The sequence below is a fragment of the Sus scrofa genome, chromosome 8 (assembly GCF_054392235.1).
Source record: "Sus scrofa isolate SSC_HxYL_T2T_F1_AM1 chromosome 8, Sscrofa_HxYL_maternal_Yorkshire_Landrace_v2.0, whole genome shotgun sequence".
Lineage (NCBI taxonomy): Eukaryota > Metazoa > Chordata > Mammalia > Artiodactyla > Suidae > Sus > Sus scrofa.
The window spans coordinates 1,787,231-1,806,540 of NC_139390.1; the positions used below are offsets into that span (position 1 = coordinate 1,787,231).

The 19,310-nt window shown below is 53.2% G+C and overlaps 1 protein-coding gene across 17 annotated transcripts in view; it reads left to right on the forward strand.

Annotated features, from left to right (window-relative positions):
• GRK4 (G protein-coupled receptor kinase 4) overlaps nucleotides 1-19,310 on the forward strand; it is a 53,909-nt gene that overhangs the window by 13,353 nt on the left and 21,246 nt on the right. For 3 of the 17 annotated variants that reach the window (XM_005666505.4, XM_084971296.1, XM_084971297.1), the window contains 4 exons: nucleotides 10,558-10,661; nucleotides 14,792-14,884; nucleotides 15,765-15,828; nucleotides 18,787-18,927. In XM_005666505.4, the coding sequence (XP_005666562.1) occupies nucleotides 10,558-10,661; nucleotides 14,792-14,884; nucleotides 15,765-15,828; nucleotides 18,787-18,927 (402 nt within the window). Of the gene's footprint in view, nucleotides 1-2,946; nucleotides 3,119-10,557; nucleotides 10,662-14,791; nucleotides 14,885-15,764; nucleotides 15,829-18,786; nucleotides 18,928-19,310 lie in introns of those variants that run through there. The other 14 variants (XM_005666504.4, XM_005666506.4, XM_084971288.1 and 11 more) reach the window with 10 other exon arrangements.

A 19,310-nucleotide genomic window follows, 5' to 3' on the forward strand; every position in this document is an offset into this window, starting at 1 on the left:
TAGCAAAAAGACAGACCAAAAAAAAAAAAAAGAAAAAAGAAAAGCCCTCTTCCTCTTGGAGTTCCTGTTGTGGAGCATCGGCAGCGAACCCCACCAGGAACCACGAGGGTGTGGCTTTGATCCCCGGCCTCACTCAGTAGCTAAGGATCCAGTGTTGCTGTGGCTGTGGTGTAGGCCGGCCGCTGTAGCTCTGATTTGACCCCTACCTGGGGACCTTCGTATGCCGTGGATGCGGCCCTAAAAAGCAAAAATATAAATAATGAAAAATTTTTAAATTTAAAAAACAAATTTATTTTAAAAAAAGAAAAGTCCTCTTCGTTATTTGTACCAAGAACGTGGCACTTTCTTTCTCTGCTTTGGCCTGTCCTGGTTACACCAGTGACTGTCGGCTAATGATTGTGTGCGGGGTACTGTCCTATATCATTGAGTTTTTCTCCTTTTTTTTCCCTCTGACAAAGCTTTAAAAATAATGTATTTCTTCAGGAAAACACTTGAGGCGTTCCTGTTGTGGCTCAGCAGAAACGAATCTGACTAGCATCCGTGAGGACACAGGTTTGATCCCCGCCCTTGCTCAGTGGGTCAGGGATCCTGCGTTGCCGTGAGCTGTGGTGCAGGCCAGCAGCTACCGCTCCAATTCAGTCCCTGGCCTGGGAACCTCCATTTGCCTCGGGTTCGGCCCTTAAAAAAAGAAGAAGAAAGGAAAACATTCGAGGCTCTCGCCTATTTTGTTTGCTTCCCGGTCCCTGGGCCCCCAGCCCTTTCCTTCCCGGTGCCTGTGTCCTGGCGGAAAGAAGGCATCGTTTGGCTCAAGTCTGGACCTGTGAGCTCGGGAGTAGAATGTGGTGTCTCTGCGTGTGGGCGCTGTTTGCTGAGCTACTGTATTTGAAGAACCTACAATTCTTCTTTTTCTCCAAAATGGCTGAACTGCTTTGTTAAAATTCTTTTTGGATCAAATCTTCAGCTGGTTGCTAGGTGCCCGGGAGCCGTCTGAGCCGTTTGACGGCGAGCTGTCCGAGGCGGCGGGTTTTGGGTTCTGGTGGTGGCTGTGTGGGGGACTGAATGGCGCCTGCTGTGCCGTCCCAGTGTTGTTGGCACCGCAGGTTCTCTGAGCTCCTTGAGTTGGAAAAATGGCTTCTCACCTGATCCCCCTCACGGCACCTGACAGGGTTGTTTGCTCTGTTCCCTGCTTAGTGTTTGTTGAATGAATGAATGACATCTTTTTATTTTTTTTAATTTATTTGTGGGGTTTTTTTAATGAATGACATCTTGACTGCAGTGTCAGTCAGCTTCCAATGAGAGAAACAGAAGCACTAAGAGGTATATATTGAGAGATTTATTGCAAGGAGTTGGCCTACATGATGACACGGTCTGGCTGAGCAAGCCTGAAAGCTGTAGGGCAGACCGTCAGAAAGGGCAGGACTGCTCTCTCCAGAACCAGGGTGAAGCTGCTGTCCTAGAGCAGAATTTCTTCGAGGAAGCCTCAGCTCTGTTTGTGAGGCCTTTCAAGTGATTCCATCAGGCCAACCCAGATTGCCCCCGACACGCTTCCTGACTTGAGGCCCACTGGCGGAGACTCTGTCCTCGTGTAACCGCTGCGTCGGTGTTTGGATTTCTGGAGGTTGTGGCTTGTGTGGTTGGCACATCAGCAGATCACAGAGTCACCACCCTGCCTTTGCTGCTGATTGCCTGCCCTGTGGTGTCCAGAGCCGTATGATCTGGGAGAGAGGTGTGCCCGTCCCTGCTGCTGATGAGCGTGACAGCCTCGCAAACGGAGCGTGAAGCTGGCTCTGATGGTCATGGCTGGGGAGGGTCACAATGAAGGGTGACGGAGGGTTCCAAGCCACGGGGGCTCGTCTGGGGCGCTCTTAGTGTGCGTGCGACACCCGCTTCCTCGGGGCTGGTCTCCTCGCCTCTCTCTTCGCTCCACCTGCCTTTTCACTCACTGCGCTCCTGAGGCCCCAGGCCTGCGCCTCCGTGTCATCGGCATCGTTGAGTGGCTTCTGTGAGTGCTCTCATCTGGGCCTTTGTCGTCGCTCTGTTTGCGTTTTTGTTTTGGTTGAGCCCGTGGCGTGTGGAAGTTTCCAGACCAAGGATGGAACCCGTGCTGCAGCAGGGATAATGCCAGATCCTTAACCTGCTGCGCCACCGGGAACCTCTCTCCTCTTTGCTTTCTCTCTTCTCTTTCTCTTCCACGTCTTGTTCCTGGAGTTTCCCTTATGGATGTTTAGCTGTTGAGCAGGTTCTGCTTTTGACGGCTCCTGTTTTCTGGCCTGTGTGGCGTCACCCCCACCTGAGTGTGGATGTCTCCCACCCAGGAATCGCCGGCCTCGACTGTCCTGGGACCTCTGCCTGCCGGTGTCCCCGCACCTCTTGGACTTGTCGTTCTTTCCTTTTTTAAGAGTCGCACCTGCGGCCTTTGCGAAGTCGCAGTCTAGGGGTTGAATTGGAGCTGCAGCTGCTGGCCTACACCTCCGCCACAGCCATGCCAGATCTGAGCTGCCCCAGGTCAAGGCAACCCCGGACCCTTAACCCACTGCGAGGCCAGGGATCAAACCCAGATCCTCCTGGATACCAGTCGGGCTGGTTTCCGCTGCGCTGCCGCGGGAACTCCCCTCTCGGACTTTCCTAAAATTGCGTTGCCTAGAAAAGCCCAAGTGTGTTTTATTCCATTTTGCTTGGCCACGTCCATAGGCTGAAGACAGAAGGTGACGCGGAGAGTGTCGGGGAGTGTGTTGCTGTGCGACATTGTTAATCCTTTAAAAACATGGTTTTCCCCTCGTGGCTGTGAGTTTCCCGAGGAAGAGCTGCAGATACGTGATCAGTAGGCTGCTCTCTCCGGCTCTTAGGCGCCAGGTCAATTCCGCAAGTTAGAGACTCTTTGAAACATTACGAAGTCCGCTCAGGAGCTTAACTGACATTCTTCTGCTCTCTTGTCCTCACAACCAGGCAGAGTATGAAGTGGCTGCTGACGAGGACCAGGGAGCTTGTGGGCTCTCCGTCTTAGACACCTTCTTCGGGGACGAGGTGTGTGTCCGCTTCCGCGTGGAGGCGCCTGGATAACTGACCTCGGTAGTTGGGCTTCGGGTGCCAGCAAGTGTGTGAATGTCTGTGCTGCCTTGTAAGTGTTCTTGGTCTGTATTTTCCTTTGACTCACGGAGGAAGTGAGCAATGAAATCTCCTAAAAAGAACTTTTAGTTTCTCTGTTTCCTCAAACAGAATATAGAATTAGAGAATGTTATTTGCCGTTTTTCTCCTGAAAGCTTTAATGGGTCTTAGTTGTTATACTTTTTGACTCACCCGATTCCTGCAGTTTACTGTGTCCCTGAAATTAGAGTCCCTGCCTCCCTTCGTATGGCTTGCTTTTTGTAGGCCTCCAGGAGTCCTGAACCCGGGGCGGGCGCGCTGTCGTGGGCTGGCGGAGCTCCGCAGCAGCAGTGGCGGCTGCCAGGGGAACCCTGCCCTCAGCTCGGGCGTGTGTGAAGGTACCCAATGCTCGCCACAGCCTAGGAGGCCGGTGTGCTTTCCTGTCCGTCTTCAGATGACGAGGCCGAAATCAGAATGGGTGAACAGCTCACCCAAGGTCACACAGCTCGTTAGTGCCCAGTTAGTCCCGAGCTGGGAATCAAACAGGCAGAGACTGCAGCTGGAGAGCAGTGGTGACAACAGTGAAGCTGGAGAGCTGTTAGGTGGGGGCTCACTGCACAAAAGGCCAAAGGCCGGAGGGAAGGGCCGACGAACTAGGTGGTGGGCACAACGGTACAGCCACAGCCTGTGGGTGGCAGAGAGGGGATTCAGACCCTAACAGGCTTTGGCCCCAAAGCTTGGGCCACCCCAGCCTCAATCATTCTTTTCAAACGCAGCTGTTAACACCATCTACATATTTGTAGTTATGCCCAGGACACTGACACGGGGTGGGGAAGAGGTTTCATTTATCTAGTTTTTAATTTCTTCTTAGGGCAATACATGGAAGTTTCCAGGCTGTGGGTTGAGTCGGAGCTACAGCTGCCAGCCACAGCCACAGCCACGCAGGATCCGAGCTGCATCTGCGACCTACACTGCAGCTCATGGCAAGGCCAGATCCTCAACCCACTGAGCGAGGCCAGCGATTGAACCCGTGTCCTCATGTATGCTAGTAGGGTTTGTTTCTGCTGAGCCATGATGGGAACTCTGAAATCTTTTTTATTTACTTGTTTTTCCTTCTCCTTTCTTGAAGAGGTACTCACACAGCAGGGAAGGTTGTCAAGAAGAAAGACATAATTTGAGAAGTTACCCTGCAGATGTAGACGGGGCGTGGCCCACAGGCCCCTGTGCCTCCGCAGCTGGGAGCCTTGGGTGTGGCTGCCTGGAGAAGGCCTGGCTCCACGGCCTTTTCTGTTGACGTCGGCGGGGGAGCTCTGCTCGTGCTTTCCTCCCAAACGAGGAACAGCGGGTCACGGCACTGTTGTGCCTACTCTTGTTTCTTCTCTTTAAAAGCAGCAACAGTCTCTTTCTTGGCTTGTGTCCAAAGGGGAGCTCCATCACCCACATTGGATTACCCGGAACACCTAAAGCACCGAAGCAAGACTGTGCGTGTTCAGCCTTAAGTGTCTTTATCCTTTCACTCATTCTTAGTAATCTTTTCAAGATTCCCAAATATTAAAATTCACTCAAATTTGATTTAGAGTTTTTAAAAAAATCGTGACTGGAATTCCCGTCGTGGCGCAGTGGTTCACGAATCTGACTAGGAACCATGAGGTTGCGGGTTCGATCCCTGGCCTTGCTCAGTGGGTTAAGGATCCGGTGTTGCCGTGAGCTGTGGTGTAGGTCGCAGGCGCGGCTCGGATCCCACGTTGCTGTGGCTCTGGCGTAGGCCGGTGGCTACAGCTCCAATTGGACCCCTAGCCTGGGAACCTCCATATGCTGTGAGAGCAGCCCAATAAATCGCAAAAAAAAAAAAAAAAAAAAAATCATGACCAAAACAAGTGGGAGGGAGTTCCCATCATGGCACAGCAGCAACAAATCCAGCTGGTATCCATGAGGATGCGGGTTTGATCCCTGACCTCGCTCAGTGGGTTGGGGATCAGGCATTACTGTCAGCTGTGGTGTAGGTGGTGTAGGTCGAAGATGCAGCTCAGATCCCGTGTTGCTGTGGCTGTGGTGCAGGCCAGCAGCTGTAGCTCCGATTAGACCCCTAGCCTGGGGAGCTTCCTGTGCTGCAGGTGCAGCCCTAAAAAGAAAAAAAAAAGTGACATTTATCCCAGGAATGTAAAATTAGTTCAACGTCTGATAATTAATAGAGGGTTTGGGATGGAAATGCTATAAAATTGGGTTGTGATGATCATTGTACAACTATAAATGTAATAAAATTCATTGAGATAAAAAATAAATAAATGAAAGTACATCTATCCCCCCAAATAAAATTTCAGAACTTTTCTCAAAAAAAATGTGATAATTAGTACATCATATTAAGTACAAAAACCTCACATGATTGTCTTAGTAGAGACAGAAAAAGCATTTGACTGAATCCAAAGACTCCTTTATAGTAAAAGCAGCAAATTGGGGACGGAATGGAACTTCCTCGACCTGGTAAAGGACATGTAGGAAATACAGCTAAAACCATACTTAAACATGAAAGGTCCGATGCTGTCCCCCTAAGATCGGGGACAAAATGATGTGCTTGCTTTCATCAGTTCTGCTTGATGCTGTACTGGACGTCCTAACGAGAGCAATTAGGCGAGAAAAATAGAAGATGCACAGGCTGAAGAGGAAGAAGTGAAGCTGTCTGTTTGCAGATGACATGATCTCGTTGCCCTAGTCCGTTCAAGATGCTGGAGCAGAACGCCGCAGGCTGGACGGCTTGTAAACAACCACGGTTTATTGCCTACAGGTCTGGAGGCTGGAAGGCCAAGGTCAGGGGGCCACCTCGGTCACCTTCTGCTGAAGGCTCTCTTCCCGGTCAAGAGCCGGCACTTCTCACCGTGTCCACACGTGGGAGAAGAGGCGTGGGATCTCCGGGGCCTTTGTTACGAGGGCACCGATCCCACTCGTGAGAGCTCCATCCTTGACCTAAGCTCCTCCCAAAGGCCACCTCCTACTACCGTCGCTTCGGGGCTAGGCCTTCAGCCCGCAGATGGGCACACGTTCAGGTCATAGCACTGTGTGGAGAAAATCCTGAGGGATCCACCCACGTGGGGTGAGTTCAGCAGTGTTGCAGGATACTAGCTCTCCCTAGGAAATTTCATTGTATTTCCATACACTACCAATTAAAATCCCAAAATGAAACTGAAGCACTTCCATTTATAACATAAAAGAGGACTGAGTATGACAAAGGAAGTGCAACCCAGTACCCTTCAAAACATCATCGAAAGAAATCAAAGAACTGCAGTAAAGTGGAAATGGCCCCTGTTCCTGGACGAGATGTCCTCGTGTTCACCTGTGGAGTCAGCATAATCCCCATCGGAAGTTCCCTCTTCTGCAGACGTTAGCAAGCTGACCTTAGAATTCGTCCACATGCTAAAAGGATCCAGAACAGTTATAACAGTGTTGAAAACAAAGAACAGGAGTTCCTGCTGTGGCGCTGCAGCTGTGTCTCCGAATCAGTCCCCGGCCCGGGAACGTCCATGTGCCGTGAGCACAGCCATGGAATGAAAAGGGAAGAACAAAGGCAAGGACTCGTCAACTTCAGGACTTGCGGCAGAGCCACAGCAAGCCAGACGGCGTGGTACTGGCCTGGGCAGCAGATCAGTGGAAAGAATCCGGAGTCCAGGAGCATCATGTGACATGGGATAAGCTGCCGCGACAGTGCCGTGGGGGAAGAATAAAAGGTGCTGGGACAGCTGGGTGTCTGCATGCAGAGGTATCTGACCTCACACCACAGACAGAAGTTAACTTCGGATGGATCAAAGGTCTGATAGGAAGAGCTAGCACGCACCGTTCGGCTCGTAGGAAATCTCTAAGGTGAAAAACTCTAGGCGTGGATCTTTGTGACCTGGATTCAGATAGTGGTTCCTAGGCATGACATCAAAAGGACAGCAACAAGAGAAAAAACAGGTAGATTAGATTTCGTCAATATATGGTGCTTCAGAGAGCACTACGAAGGAAGAAAAACACAGGAGTTTCCGTCGTGGCGCAGTGGAAATGAATCCGACCAGGAGCCCTGAGGTTGCGGGTTCGATCCCTGGCCTTGCTCAGTGGGTTAAGGGTTCAGCATTGCCGTGAGCTGTGGTGTAGGTTGCAGAAGTGGTTCGGATCCTGCGTGGCTGTGGCTGTGGTGTGGGCTGGCAGCTATAGCTCCCATTAGACCCCTAGCCTGGGCACCTCCATATGCCGCAGGTGTGGCCCTAAAAAGACAAAAGACAAAAAAAAGAAGAAGGAAAAACACAGTCTATGGAATTGGAGAATATACTTGCAAATTCAGTTTCTGGTTAGGGGCTAGTGTCCAGAATATATACAGAGAGAACTAACAATTCAACAATAAAAGGCCCAACTAAAAACAATGCGGGTGTTTCATGTACTGTTTTAACGTAGACAAATAAACAGACATCTGCAAATCCTGCCCGCCTTTTCTTTCCCACCAGTGGACTTTCCTATCGGAGTTCTTTTTGTTTTTTTGCTTTTTAGGGCCACATGCAGCTATGGAAGTTCCCAGGCTAGGAGTCAAATCGGAGCTGCAGCTGCCGGCCTACAGCACAGCTGCAGCCGTGCTGCATCCGAGCCGCATCAGCGACCTATGCCACAACTGTCAGCAACACCAGATCCTTAACCCACTGAGTGGGGCCAGAGGTCGAACCTCTGTCCTCATGAACCCTGGTCAGGTTCATTACCACTGAGCCACAACGGGAACTCCATCTATCAGAGCTCTTAGTGTCCAAAACTTGAAAAAGCAAGGCACTGAGTCATGTGGTCAGTTTTCCCTGGCAACTACCTTTTCTGAAAAAGAATCCTTGCTCCTTAATTTAAAGCCCCAGAAGGAATCTCTGTTCCATTTTCTTGTGTTTGGCATCTGGCCAGTTGCCATGCCTAAGCCTGCCCTATGTTAGCCCCACTTCCTGCTCATGGAGGATTAGAAGTATTTTTCCTTTAGGTGGAAAATACTAAATTTCCATCAATGTAAGTTTTTTCTAAGATACCGAAAAAGGAGAGTTCCTATTGTGGCTCAGTGGTAATGAACCCAGCTAGTATCCATGAGGACAAGAGTTTGATCCCCGGCCTTGCTCAGTGGGTTAAGGATCTGGCATTGCCATGAGCTGTGGTGTAGGTAGAAGATGTGGCTCAGATCTGGTGTCGCTGTGGCTGTAGCTCCAGTTTCACCTCTAGCCTGGGAACCTCCATATGCCACAGGTGAGGCTCTAAAAAGAAAAAAAAAAATCTCTATTTGAAGTAAATCATTAAATAGTCCAGGGTGGGTGTGGGGGGGAGGTTAAGGCCACACGTGCGGCATATAGAAGTTCCCATGCTAAGGGTCGAATCAGAGCTGCAGTTGCAGTCCTACACCACAACTCTCGGGATCCTAGCCACGTCTGCGACCTGCACCACAGCTCACGGCAATGCCGGATCCTTAACCCACTGAGTGAGGCCAGGGATCGAACCCGCCACCTTATGGTTCCTAGTTGGATTTGTTTCCCCTGAGCCACAACAGGAACTCCAGTTAAGTCTTAATGGAGTGAACGTGCTCTTTAATTTAGCTTCAGGAAATTGAGGGGAAATAATACTATAGAAAATACTGAGAGTTATATCTTTAAAACATGTATTTTTGAGACAAGTGCTGGAATTTCATGGCTTTGTCTTCTGTGAAAATTTTATCTTGTTTTCTGTTTTGTCCTGTGCCTGGAACAATGCGTATTTGTGGCATAAATGAATGAACAAACTTCTTTTCTGAAATGGGAGAGGGGACGCACACCCTCATCCTTGCCTCGTAGGCTGGTCTGGGAAGGGCGTGGTTCAGACTTGGCTCCCCGCTGTTGGCTCTGAGTGTACCAGAACGTTCTGCAGCTTCTGGAGCCTCTCCCACGGGGTTGTTGGGAGGCTGAATGACATGATGCCACACTTGGAGTATGCAGCCAAAGTGGCAGCTGTGAACCGTTGTTAATTATAACAGTGCTGTTGGGTTTGGGGGGAAAGGTGAGTTTTCTTGTATATTTCTATCACTACTGCAGTATCTTTTTTTGTTGTTTTGTCTTTTCTAGAGCCGCTTCCTTGGCATGTGGAGGTTCCCAGGCTAGGGGTCTAATCGGAACTATAGCCACCAGCCTACACCACAGCCACAGCAGCACAGGATCCGAGCTGCGTCTGCAACCTCTACACCACAGCTCACGGCAATGCCAGATCCTTAACCCACTGAGCAAGGCCAGGGATCGCACGCACGTCCTCATGGATACTAGTTGGGGTCTTATCCTGATGAGCCGCAGTGGGAACTCCCTAGAAAACAAAGTTTTACCGTGATCAGCGTGGCTAGAGTTTGGTGTAGAATGCTCTTCTCATTTCCAACAACAGATGTACAATTGAACAGGATCTGTGTATTTTTTTCAGTAGATCTGGAAAGCAGTTTTCTATGTTTTCTCTTTCCAGAATTCTCTGGATGAGGGTTAAGAGGATGGGAAACTTGTAAAAGGAGACATATCAGTGAAAATGTGGAATTTTTGAGGGCAGTTTTGCAACAAATAGAAATGTGGAAAATGTGTGCCCTTTGAAGCAGTAATTCTCCTTCCGGGAACCTAAACTGTAAGCTGCACTTGTACAAAGGTGTTCACAGCAGCGGCGTTTGCAGTGGAGAAGAGTGGCAACTACCGTGGTGCAGAGGGCGGAAACCCACCCTCTGGAAACCCACGCGGTCTCGCAAGAAAACCCGGTGGCCCCGCGGGTGTCAGCACGCACTGACAAAACTGCACGTGCTGTTTCCATGAGGGGAGACGTGTGCGTGGCTGAGTGTGGGGTTTAAAAAGCCCCAAACGGAAGATGCCCCAGTGTAGCCGCTTCTGGGGTGCGGTTGAGCAGGTTAAGTGCACACACACGGCTGTGCAGCCAGCCCCACGGCCCAGCTCCTGGCCTCTCTCCACCCGACAAAGCTGGACCCGGCTGTCCCGCTGAGCTCCGGCTCCCGGCCCTGGCAGCTGCCATCCTGCCTTCTGTCTCTGCATCGGACTGGTCTAGGGACCTCACATAATGCAGTCGTACAGTGAAACTTGTCCTTTTGGGACTGGTTTATGTCCCTTAGCGCAGTGTCCTCAGGGTTCATCCAGGTGGTAGCAGGTGTGAGAACCCCCTCGCCGTCTGGATGGACCACGTTGTGTTTGTCCAGCCGGCCATCGATGGGCACAGGTTGTGCGGGTCCTTCAGGTTTGTGGCTGGTGCTGCTGTGCGCGTGGGTGTCGGGTGTGTCCTGGGCCCTGCTCTCCGCACTGCTCGGCGATGTGTGGGGAAGGCCCCCAAGGCAGGCAGCGCCCTCACCTGGGAGGCCGGGCTCCGACTTGGTACCCCGCACATTTTGTGGGGTAATTTGCTTACGAGGGGCATTAGGCTCTCTTTCCCGTGGGTGGATTGCGAACCCCTAATCGTCATGGTCTGGTTTTGCCTCCTTAGGACCTGGCAGCCCCTTTCGCGGAGGTGCCCGCCCAAGCCGTGCAGGAGTGCAGACTGAGGCTGCAGGAGGCCCCTTCCAAGGATGCCTTCGAGGAGTGCACGAGGTGTGTGGGGCTGGGGACTCTGCAGCCTTCTCCGTGGGGGACAAGCTCTTGTCAGCGTCCTTTCCAAATTAAAATGGTGCCCTTTGCTAGCATAGCTGCCGAAGAGGCCCAGGTCCCAAGATGGGCGCAGTGCAGCCAGTCCCGGCTGTGGCCGGGCTGCTCAGCCATCCAGAATGCCTGTTCTAGGACGAGAGGAGTCCTATAAAATGTGTTTTTCAGACCTCGGCACTTGGTGGAAATATTTTTCCTGCAGATCTTTGCAGTATGACAGGCCGGCTCTCAGTCAGAGCCCTGTGGCTGAATTCAGCTTCCTTCTGCACTCAGGAAGGCAGAGTGGTTTCTGCAGTGACCTGGCCCAAGATGCAGTCATTTGCACACTAATGTGGACATTCGCGTGTAGCTGATTCATTCAGCAAACATTCATTGGGTGTCTGCTCTGCCAGGAACTGTCGGATTCCCAGGGCTGCCATAACAAAGTGCCAGCTGGGTGGCTGAAAACAAGAGGAACTAGTTGCCTCGCAGTTCTGGAGCCAGAAGACTGGGATCGAGGTGTCAGCAGGGTTACAACACCGTGAATTCTAGAGAGGGTCCTTCTTTCCTCGAGCAGCTCCCACTGGTGGCCGGTGTCCTGGGCGCTCCAGGGCATGCAGCTGCAGTCCTGCAGCCTCTGCCGCTGTCGCTCTCCCCCCGCCCGGGCTTCTGTCGCTGTGTTCTCACCTCTTCAGACGACGGCAGCCCCGGTGGGTGAGGGCTGGCCCTGCTTCAGTGTCACCTCCTCTCTACCACCTGCATCTGCCACAAATGCAGGTCACGCTTACCGGGGGCAGCCTTAGAACGTCAGCTTATGCCTTTGGCGGAACACGTTTCAGCCCCTGATGGTCGCCTTCCAGTGGGTTGGGGTTAATAGAGAACAAAAGGAGACAAAGCCCCAGTGACTTGAGTCTCCATCCTGAGACACCTCGATGTCAGCTCCAGAGCCTTGGTGTGTTAGTTACTCTTTGGAAAACTTTTTTTTTGGCTGCGCCCACAGCATGTGGAAGTTCCCAGGCCAGGGAATGTACCTGTGCTACAGCAGCGACCAGGGCCACTGCAGTGACAGTGCTGAGTCCTTAACCACTGGGCCACCAGGGGACTCCTTAGAAAACACTCACTCAGCTCCTACTATCTGCCTGTCTTTGATGTAGGTTCTGGGAACAAAATGAAAAGCAGGAGTGACTCGGTCCATTACCCTTGGGAGCTTTTAACCAAGTGGAATCACCGAGAAGCCGGTATTAGTTTCTACTGCTGCTGCAGCAAATTGCCACCAACTTGGTGTCTAAAACAGCGCTCACTTGTTCTCTTACATTTCTGGAGGTCGGAAGTCACTGGGGAGAAACCAGGGTGTCAGCAGGGCCGTGCTCCCTTGAGGCTTCAGGGAACAAGCCTGGCCTTTCCAGCTTCTGGAGCCGCACCTCTTGGCTCCCTTCCTCCCCCTTCCAGACGGGCAGTGCGGCCCCTCAAGTCTCTCAGCATCTGACGCTGTGTCCCTTTCTTAGCCCGTGTGTGTCCAGACCCCCCTCAGCCTCCCTCTCGTACAGGACACTTGCGGTTGCACAGAGGGCTGCCCGGTCACCCAGGACGAGCTCATCTCAGCACCCTGCCGTCAGCCACAACGGCCACACTCGCGGGTGGCAGGGATTAGGGCCTGGGTGTCCTGGGGTCACTCTCCAGCCCACCGCAGTGCCGAGGGCTTGGCAGGGAGGGGCGGGACCCTCCAGCGCCTCCCCCGCTGGGGGGGGGAGGGGGTCTCAGGGAGACAGACTGCTGCATGCCCGCCGGCCAGAGCCGGGGGAGGCACGAATGCCTAGGCACCTGGGAGAGCCCGGCGAGGCGGGCCAGGGAGCGGTTCCGACGGGGCGACGGGCACCCGAGCCCGGGTCCTTCTGCGCACTGTGCGCTGCACGTGGCCTCCGTCAGCTTCCCCATCCCCGCTCACCAGACTCCCGGGCCCTTCTGGAGGCCAGTGCGCACCCACACTCGGGAGCTGCGACTCGGGGCCAGGAGAAGTGTGGCTCCAGCAGTCAGTGTTTTTAAAGATTGCTCTGCTGCAGATGAGAGGGTGTCGTGGGAGAGGGACCAGGCTGGAGGCCGTGGCAGTTCAGAGAAACATGATGGTGGCCTGGACTGGAGGGCGACGGCGACAATGGGGAGAGGCGAAGGGATTTCAGAGAGGCTTAGAGGCCGTGGGGCGCAGGCAACTTGTCTGTTGGGGAACATTGAGTCTGGGGTACGTCTCGGTCATCAAGCAGAGCTGGGAGGAGACAGCTGAACCCCGTGTCCACCTGAGGCCCGAGGCCAGCTTTGGGGTCCTGCCTGCGTCTAGCTGTGGTGCAGGCTGTGGGAGTAGAGGCCAGGCCCAGGGCGTGACCGAGCCACCGAGGACAGCCTGCAGCCCACCTCCATCCCGGTCCACAGCTCTCTGGCTCCACGGCCTCTCTGTCCCCTCCCTCCCTCCACCATGGGGCTGAGCCAGGTTGAGCAGGGGGCGCAGATGCCAGACCGTGTGAGTTAAGGAGTGAGGGGTGAAAGTGGCTGTGGGCAGGGGCTTGGGGGGCTGGCTGCTCTAGGCACCGGGAGAGGCCCATTCAGGAAACAGCAGGAACTGCACTTTGGCTCGGGCGCTAGTACTTCTAAAGCCCTTTTTGATGCATTTGTAATGCCCAAAGAGGTTTTAAATCAGCTGGCCTCATCTTGATGTTTTTACGGGGACACTCGGCCACAGAGTCAAATTCATTCATTCAGTGAATAATTTCCCAAGGGCCTGTTATGTTCTAAGCACTGACCTGGGCCGGGCAAGGCAGTGCTAACGGGCACTTCAGTGTAACACTGTGCAGAGTCGCGGGGCTCAGGTGTTTCTGTTACCCCGTCTTGCTTCTGTATTGGTACGCCTTTATCTCCCTCACACCTTCTCAGTTCGGATCCCAGAGCGCGGGTGCTGCACACTGAACATAAATGGCTCCTTTATGCCACCTTTTTCCCGGTGGGCAGGTGACAGTCAGCAGGACGCGGTGGCTGGGGGGTTGTCAGGATAAGTATATCAAAAACCAGTGTTGAGGGAGTTCCTTTCGTGGCTGAGCGGAAACAAATCCGACTAGGAACCATGAGGATGCAGGTTCGATCCCTGGCCTCGCTCAGTGAATTAAGGATCTGGCGTGGCTGTGGCACAAGCCAGCAGCTGTAGCTCCGATTTGACCCCTAGGAACCTCCATATGCCTCGGGTGCGGCCCTAACAAGACAAAAAAACAAACAAAAAAACCCCAAACAGTATTGAACTGATGCACGGTTTTAAATGGCATAATTTTAAAAATTGTCTGCAGTAGATTTATCTGGCAGACTAGGTCAGTGAAACAGAGTCTGTTGTTTCTGAGGTTGAAGAGTATTGGGAAGTGAAGTTTAGATACACTGGGAAGCTGACTAGAGTCATTAATTTATATAGACTGTAAAATATGAGATATGTGAGAATAGCGAGTTCCCGTTGTGGCTCAGTGGGTTAAGAACCCTACATAGTCTCCATGAGGATACGGGTTCGATCCCTGGCCTCGTTCAGTGGGTTGAGGGCCTGGTGTTGCTGCAAGCTGCTGTGTAGGTCACTGATGTGGCTTGGATCTTGTGTTGCTGTGGTTGTAGCAGAGGCTCAGCTGCCTCTGATTCGACCCGTAGCCCAGGAACTTCATATGTCGCAGGTGCGGTCGTTAAAAAAAAAAAAGGAAAAAGGTGGAGTTCCTGTCCTGGCTCAGTGGTAACAAACCCAAGTAGTGTCCATGAGGATGTGGGTTTGATCCCTGGCCTCGCTCAGCGGGCTAAGGATCCGGCATTACCGTGAGCTGTGGTGTAGGTTGTAGATGTGGCTCTGATCCCGCATGGCTGTGACTGTGGTGTAGGCCAGTGGCTGCATCTCCGATTGGACCCCTGGCTTGGGTACCTCCATATGCCGCGGGTGCGGCCCTAAAAAGACAGACAAACAAAAAGATTGTCGAATTGTTGTGACTGTCCACTCTCCCGTATCTGGTGCTCATTAACGCACGAAAAGACAGTTGTTTCTCATTTTGTAATGCAACAGCTGCACATGACTGCATGTAATCTTTTTCTAGAGCTATCCATCACTATTTAAGTGGAGAACCATTTGGAGAATACCAAGAAAGCTCCTATTTTTCTCGGTTTTTACAGTGGAAATGGCTGGAAAGGTATGTTCTAATTTAAAATTCAGTGAGAACAAGTGGTAACTTATTCTGCGTACCAGTTGCTTTGTACTTTTCTTCCTGTCGCGTGCTCTTGGATCTCTTGGGCACGGGGTATTTTTGTCCAGAAATTATTACACGGTTTCTGGTTTGGTTGACTGTTTTAAGGTGGCAGTTCGCCTGTCGGTGCAGTAGTTAGGAAATCAGATGTGTCCTAGACGCCGACGGGTACCCGGATATAGGGCTTGGGCCTTGGCGGCCTCAGCCCCTGCTCAGCCTCGTCTTCACGGCGTGTCTCCAGGCCTGTCCGGGCCCGTCCGGGCCTCAGGTCCTCCTGTGAAGGAGAGGTGTCAGAGGATCCGCCCCGCTGGACTGCTGGGGTCGCCTGAGGGGCGTGTGTGACGACGTGGTCGGCTCGTCGAATGAGTGCTCAGACAGCATCGTTACCGCTGTTGTGACTGGCTTGCCCCACGTCCAGTTCTGGTTCTTGCGGGTTTCTTGGGAGACTTGCTGTAAACATCACTTGGAGGTTCTCTTTTCAGAAGGCGGCCCACCGAGGACGTCAGCTCCCTTCCGCGCTGTCGGGCAGGCCCGGGGAGCCGCGCCCAAGAACCTACTCCCTGCTGCGGGCTGCTGGGCGGCAGGCTCGTGTTTGCCAGGGAGGATCCCCAGGCCCTTCTGCGTCAACTGCCAGTGCCTCCGGGCGGTTGGGAGCGTTCCCGTGCCTGTCTTGAGAGCCGCCCTGCGGGGGCCGCAGGCCCTGGGCACAGGCACCCCGTCCTGGCCGCGTGGTTCCCTAAAAAGCCCGGGACAAGCGCTAGGCCGGCTCTTCTCTCTCAAAGTAACAATGTGATGTGAGACCTGACCCTTTTTTTAAATCGATTAGGCAACCAGTAACAAAGAAGACATTCAGACACTACAGAGTTCTAGGAAAAGGCGGATTCGGAGAGGTAAGCCATAGAGAGTGGTCACGAGCCGTGTCTTCTGGAAAAGCTGATGGCAAGATGCCTGAAAGGCGTCGTGTCAGGTCGTGGGTCAGCTGTGCCAAGGCACTTATCCCTGCCTGCATTTGGGAAATAATTTTAGCAACCCTGAGAATTAAGATTGAATGAAGGTACTTTGCCTCAGGCTTTGAAAAAATTCAGAGAGCTGGAAAAACCTTTGACTGTCTCTGTGCTTTTACCTTTGCACTTTATGTATCTTAAGAAATTGTTTTCCCATATTCAGTCTTCAAACTCGGTAAGTTTGTCCTGGTTAAAAAGATTATTCTGTTCCCATACCATGGGATTTCTGTTACTCCTTTTTCTTTCTTTCTTTTTTCTTTCTTTTTTTTTTTTGTCTTTTTAGGGCCACACCCGTGGCACATGGAGGTTCCCAGGCCAGGTCTTGAATCAGAGCTGTAGCCGCCGGCCTACACCACAGCTGCAGCCACGCCAGATCCAAGCTGTGTCTGCAACCTACATTACAGCTCACGGCAGCACCGGATCCTTAACCCACTAAGCAAGGCCAGGGATCGAACCCACATCCTCATGAATACTAGTCAGGTTCTTAATCCACTGAGCCACGATGGGAACTCCTTTTGCTCCATTTTTATAACTAGGACTAGCCTCAAAGTTGATGGAATAGAGTGTATTGTTAAATATGCTTCTTCAGCTTAACTCTGTTTGGACATATAGGTACCTTGTACCTACACTGAAATGTGCTAGAAAATGTGTACATTTGGGAAAGTCCTGGAGATACAACCCCCACGTTCATGAGAGACGGTCTTGAAACGTGACGGCTGTCCTCTCCTCGATGGGGACCACTGCGCTGGGCGGACAGGGACCACCTGCACTTCTGTCTGGGTGACGTGGGAGCTGCTGCCTGTCCCTCAGTCCTCTGGAGTGACCCTGCTCGGTCTCCAGGGCCAGGCGGGCCCCGGAACTGAGCCGGTACGTCGAGCCGGCAGCAGGCCACAGGGCTCGTGTGTGATCGAAGTCACGTGTGCCCCAAGATCCAGGCGAAGGCCACAGCCGCAGCCACAGCCACCCGAGCTCCCTTAGCATGACTTAGAGCGCTGGCTCCAGAGCAAAGCGCACCAGTGAGACCTGTCATCCGCTGGCAGTGCCACCTGGGAGGACCTTGGTCCCGTAGCTGTTGCTTCGGGAGAACCCGAGGGGTGCGCCTCTGTGGGGGGGGTCTGGAGACCGTGGAGGATATTTTGCATAATCCGGCCAAAGGCCTGTTGTGAGCCTTCGTAACAGAAGCTCCCGTGAGGAGCCCTTCCTCTGTCCACGTGCCTCCTGGAGCAGGACATTATCTGCTCCCTGCAGTTCACGCGTTCTGCCTCTCGCGACGTCCAGGCCCAGAGCGCGGAGCAGAGGAGAGAGGTCTGTGTTTACAAGGGATGAGGTCTCCCTAGAGCCACATATTTGGTTTGTAGAGGAGGTGCCCCTGCTGGGAAAGGACTTGACTCACGTGATGTATGACTTCAGAGATTACTTTTTTTTTTTTTTTTTTTTTTTTGGTCTTTTTGCTATTTCTTTGGGCCGCTCCAGCGGCATATGGAGGTTCCCAGGCTAGGGGTCGAATCGGAGCTGAAGCCTCTGGCCTACACCACAGCCACAGCAACGCGGGATCCGAGCCACGTCTGCAACCTACACCACAGCTCACGGCAACGCCGGATCGTTAACCCACTGAGCAAGGGCAGGGACCGAACCCGCAACCTCATGGTTCCTAGTCGGATTCGTTAACCATTGCACCACGACGGGAACTCCTCAGAGATTACTTTTTAACACGTTTCCTTGTACTTCCAAACAAGCGTGTGTGTGGACAGAGGAACCACTGGTTGTTCACAGATGAGTTCTGGGTCCGCGCGCCTTGTCCAGAGGGGGCGCAGAGTCCGTTCTGGCCAGAAGCCGGTGGGACGCTGGGACCGATGCAGACGCCTGTGCCCTTTCCACCCAGATTCCAGCAGCGCCTTCACTTTTCCCAGGCACCTGCCCTTCTCGCAGTGGGTTTGAAAGGCAAACATGGGGCCTTACTCTGTCCACAGCCTCGTGTTCCCTTATGCAGACCTAGTCCCAGTGCGGGGGAAAGGGCGTTGGTGGGCATCTCTGCTCGTGGCTTTAGAGGCGCGGAGCATGGGGGATGTGCAGTCACTGGGAGGCGGGCAGGCCTGACATCAGGTCCCATGCCATCGCCCAGCTGTGCGACCTTGGGTTCACCACCTGGGCCTCGTCCTCAGGAGGGGTGACGACCCGGCCTCCCTGGCGGGGAGGAGGAGGCAGCGGCTGGCCCGTTTCCTCTCGCTCCCGCCTTAGGCGTTTACCTGCAGTTAGAGGTGGCGCTGGCAGGTGCTTAGGGGCCAGGCCCCAACGGAAGGGAGGTGGTTACCTCAGCGCCGTCATAGTCACGCTCTGAAGGAGCGTTTAATGAGGAAACAGTCACCCCGTAAGGTAAAAAGAGTTACGGGAGCTCCCGTCTGGCTCAGCGGAGACAAACCCGACGGGTACCCGTCTGGGTGCTCAGTGGGTTAAGGACCCCGCGTTGCAGTGGCCGTGACAAAGGCGGGCGGCTACAGCTCCGATTGGACCCCTAGCCTGGGAACCTCCACATGCCGCGGCTGCGGCTCTAAAAAGACAAAGCGGAGGTTATAAAATACTGTCTCTTGTATGTTATAAGCCCAGTTTCCCCAGTGGCCAGAGGTGGGGGCAGAGCAAGGTGCGTGTTCTGGCACATACACGTTCAAGGGGGCCTTGGAAGCTGATGCCGTTAATGAGAGCTGGCTTGGTGTCCGGGGCTGAGGTCCTGGCCCGGCAGACTCCGGCTGCTCCTTACCAGCGGGAACTGTCTTCGAGAAAACCGTTTCTTTTGTAGCCCCAGAGCTCTCAGGTACCTAGAAACCCTTTTTTCTTCTTTTAACCTAGGTTTGTGCCTGTCAAGTGCGAGCTACAGGAAAAATGTATGCCTGTAAAAAGCTGGAAAAGAAAAGAATAAAGAGGAGGAAAGGGGAAGCCATGGCCCTCAATGAAAAAACACTCCTAGAAAAAGTGCACAGCAGGTTTGTGGTAGGTGCCTGCTCCTGTCCCCGCGCCGTCTCAGCGGGCCTGCCGCTGGCTCGCCCTCGTGCGGGCCCTGGTGTCTGAGTTGAGTGTGGGCGGCCTCCTGCTGTCCTGGCTCCTCTTCCCGGTTGTGTGAAGCCTCGACCGAACCCAGGGGGGCCTGGCTCTTGGCTGGGCGCTGGGCAGTGCGGTTCTCATCTCCCGGTCCGGTTTCTCCCCACCTAATGACGTGTTTCCTGTAACATCCTCTGCGGTTTGAAGGGAGAGAGTGAAAGACAGTTTATAAAATGATTTGTAGGAGTTCCCCGGTGGCTCAGTGGGCTAAGGATCGAGCGTCGTCACTGCTGTGGCTCTGGTTACTGCTGTGGTGCAGGTTTGATCCCTGGCCC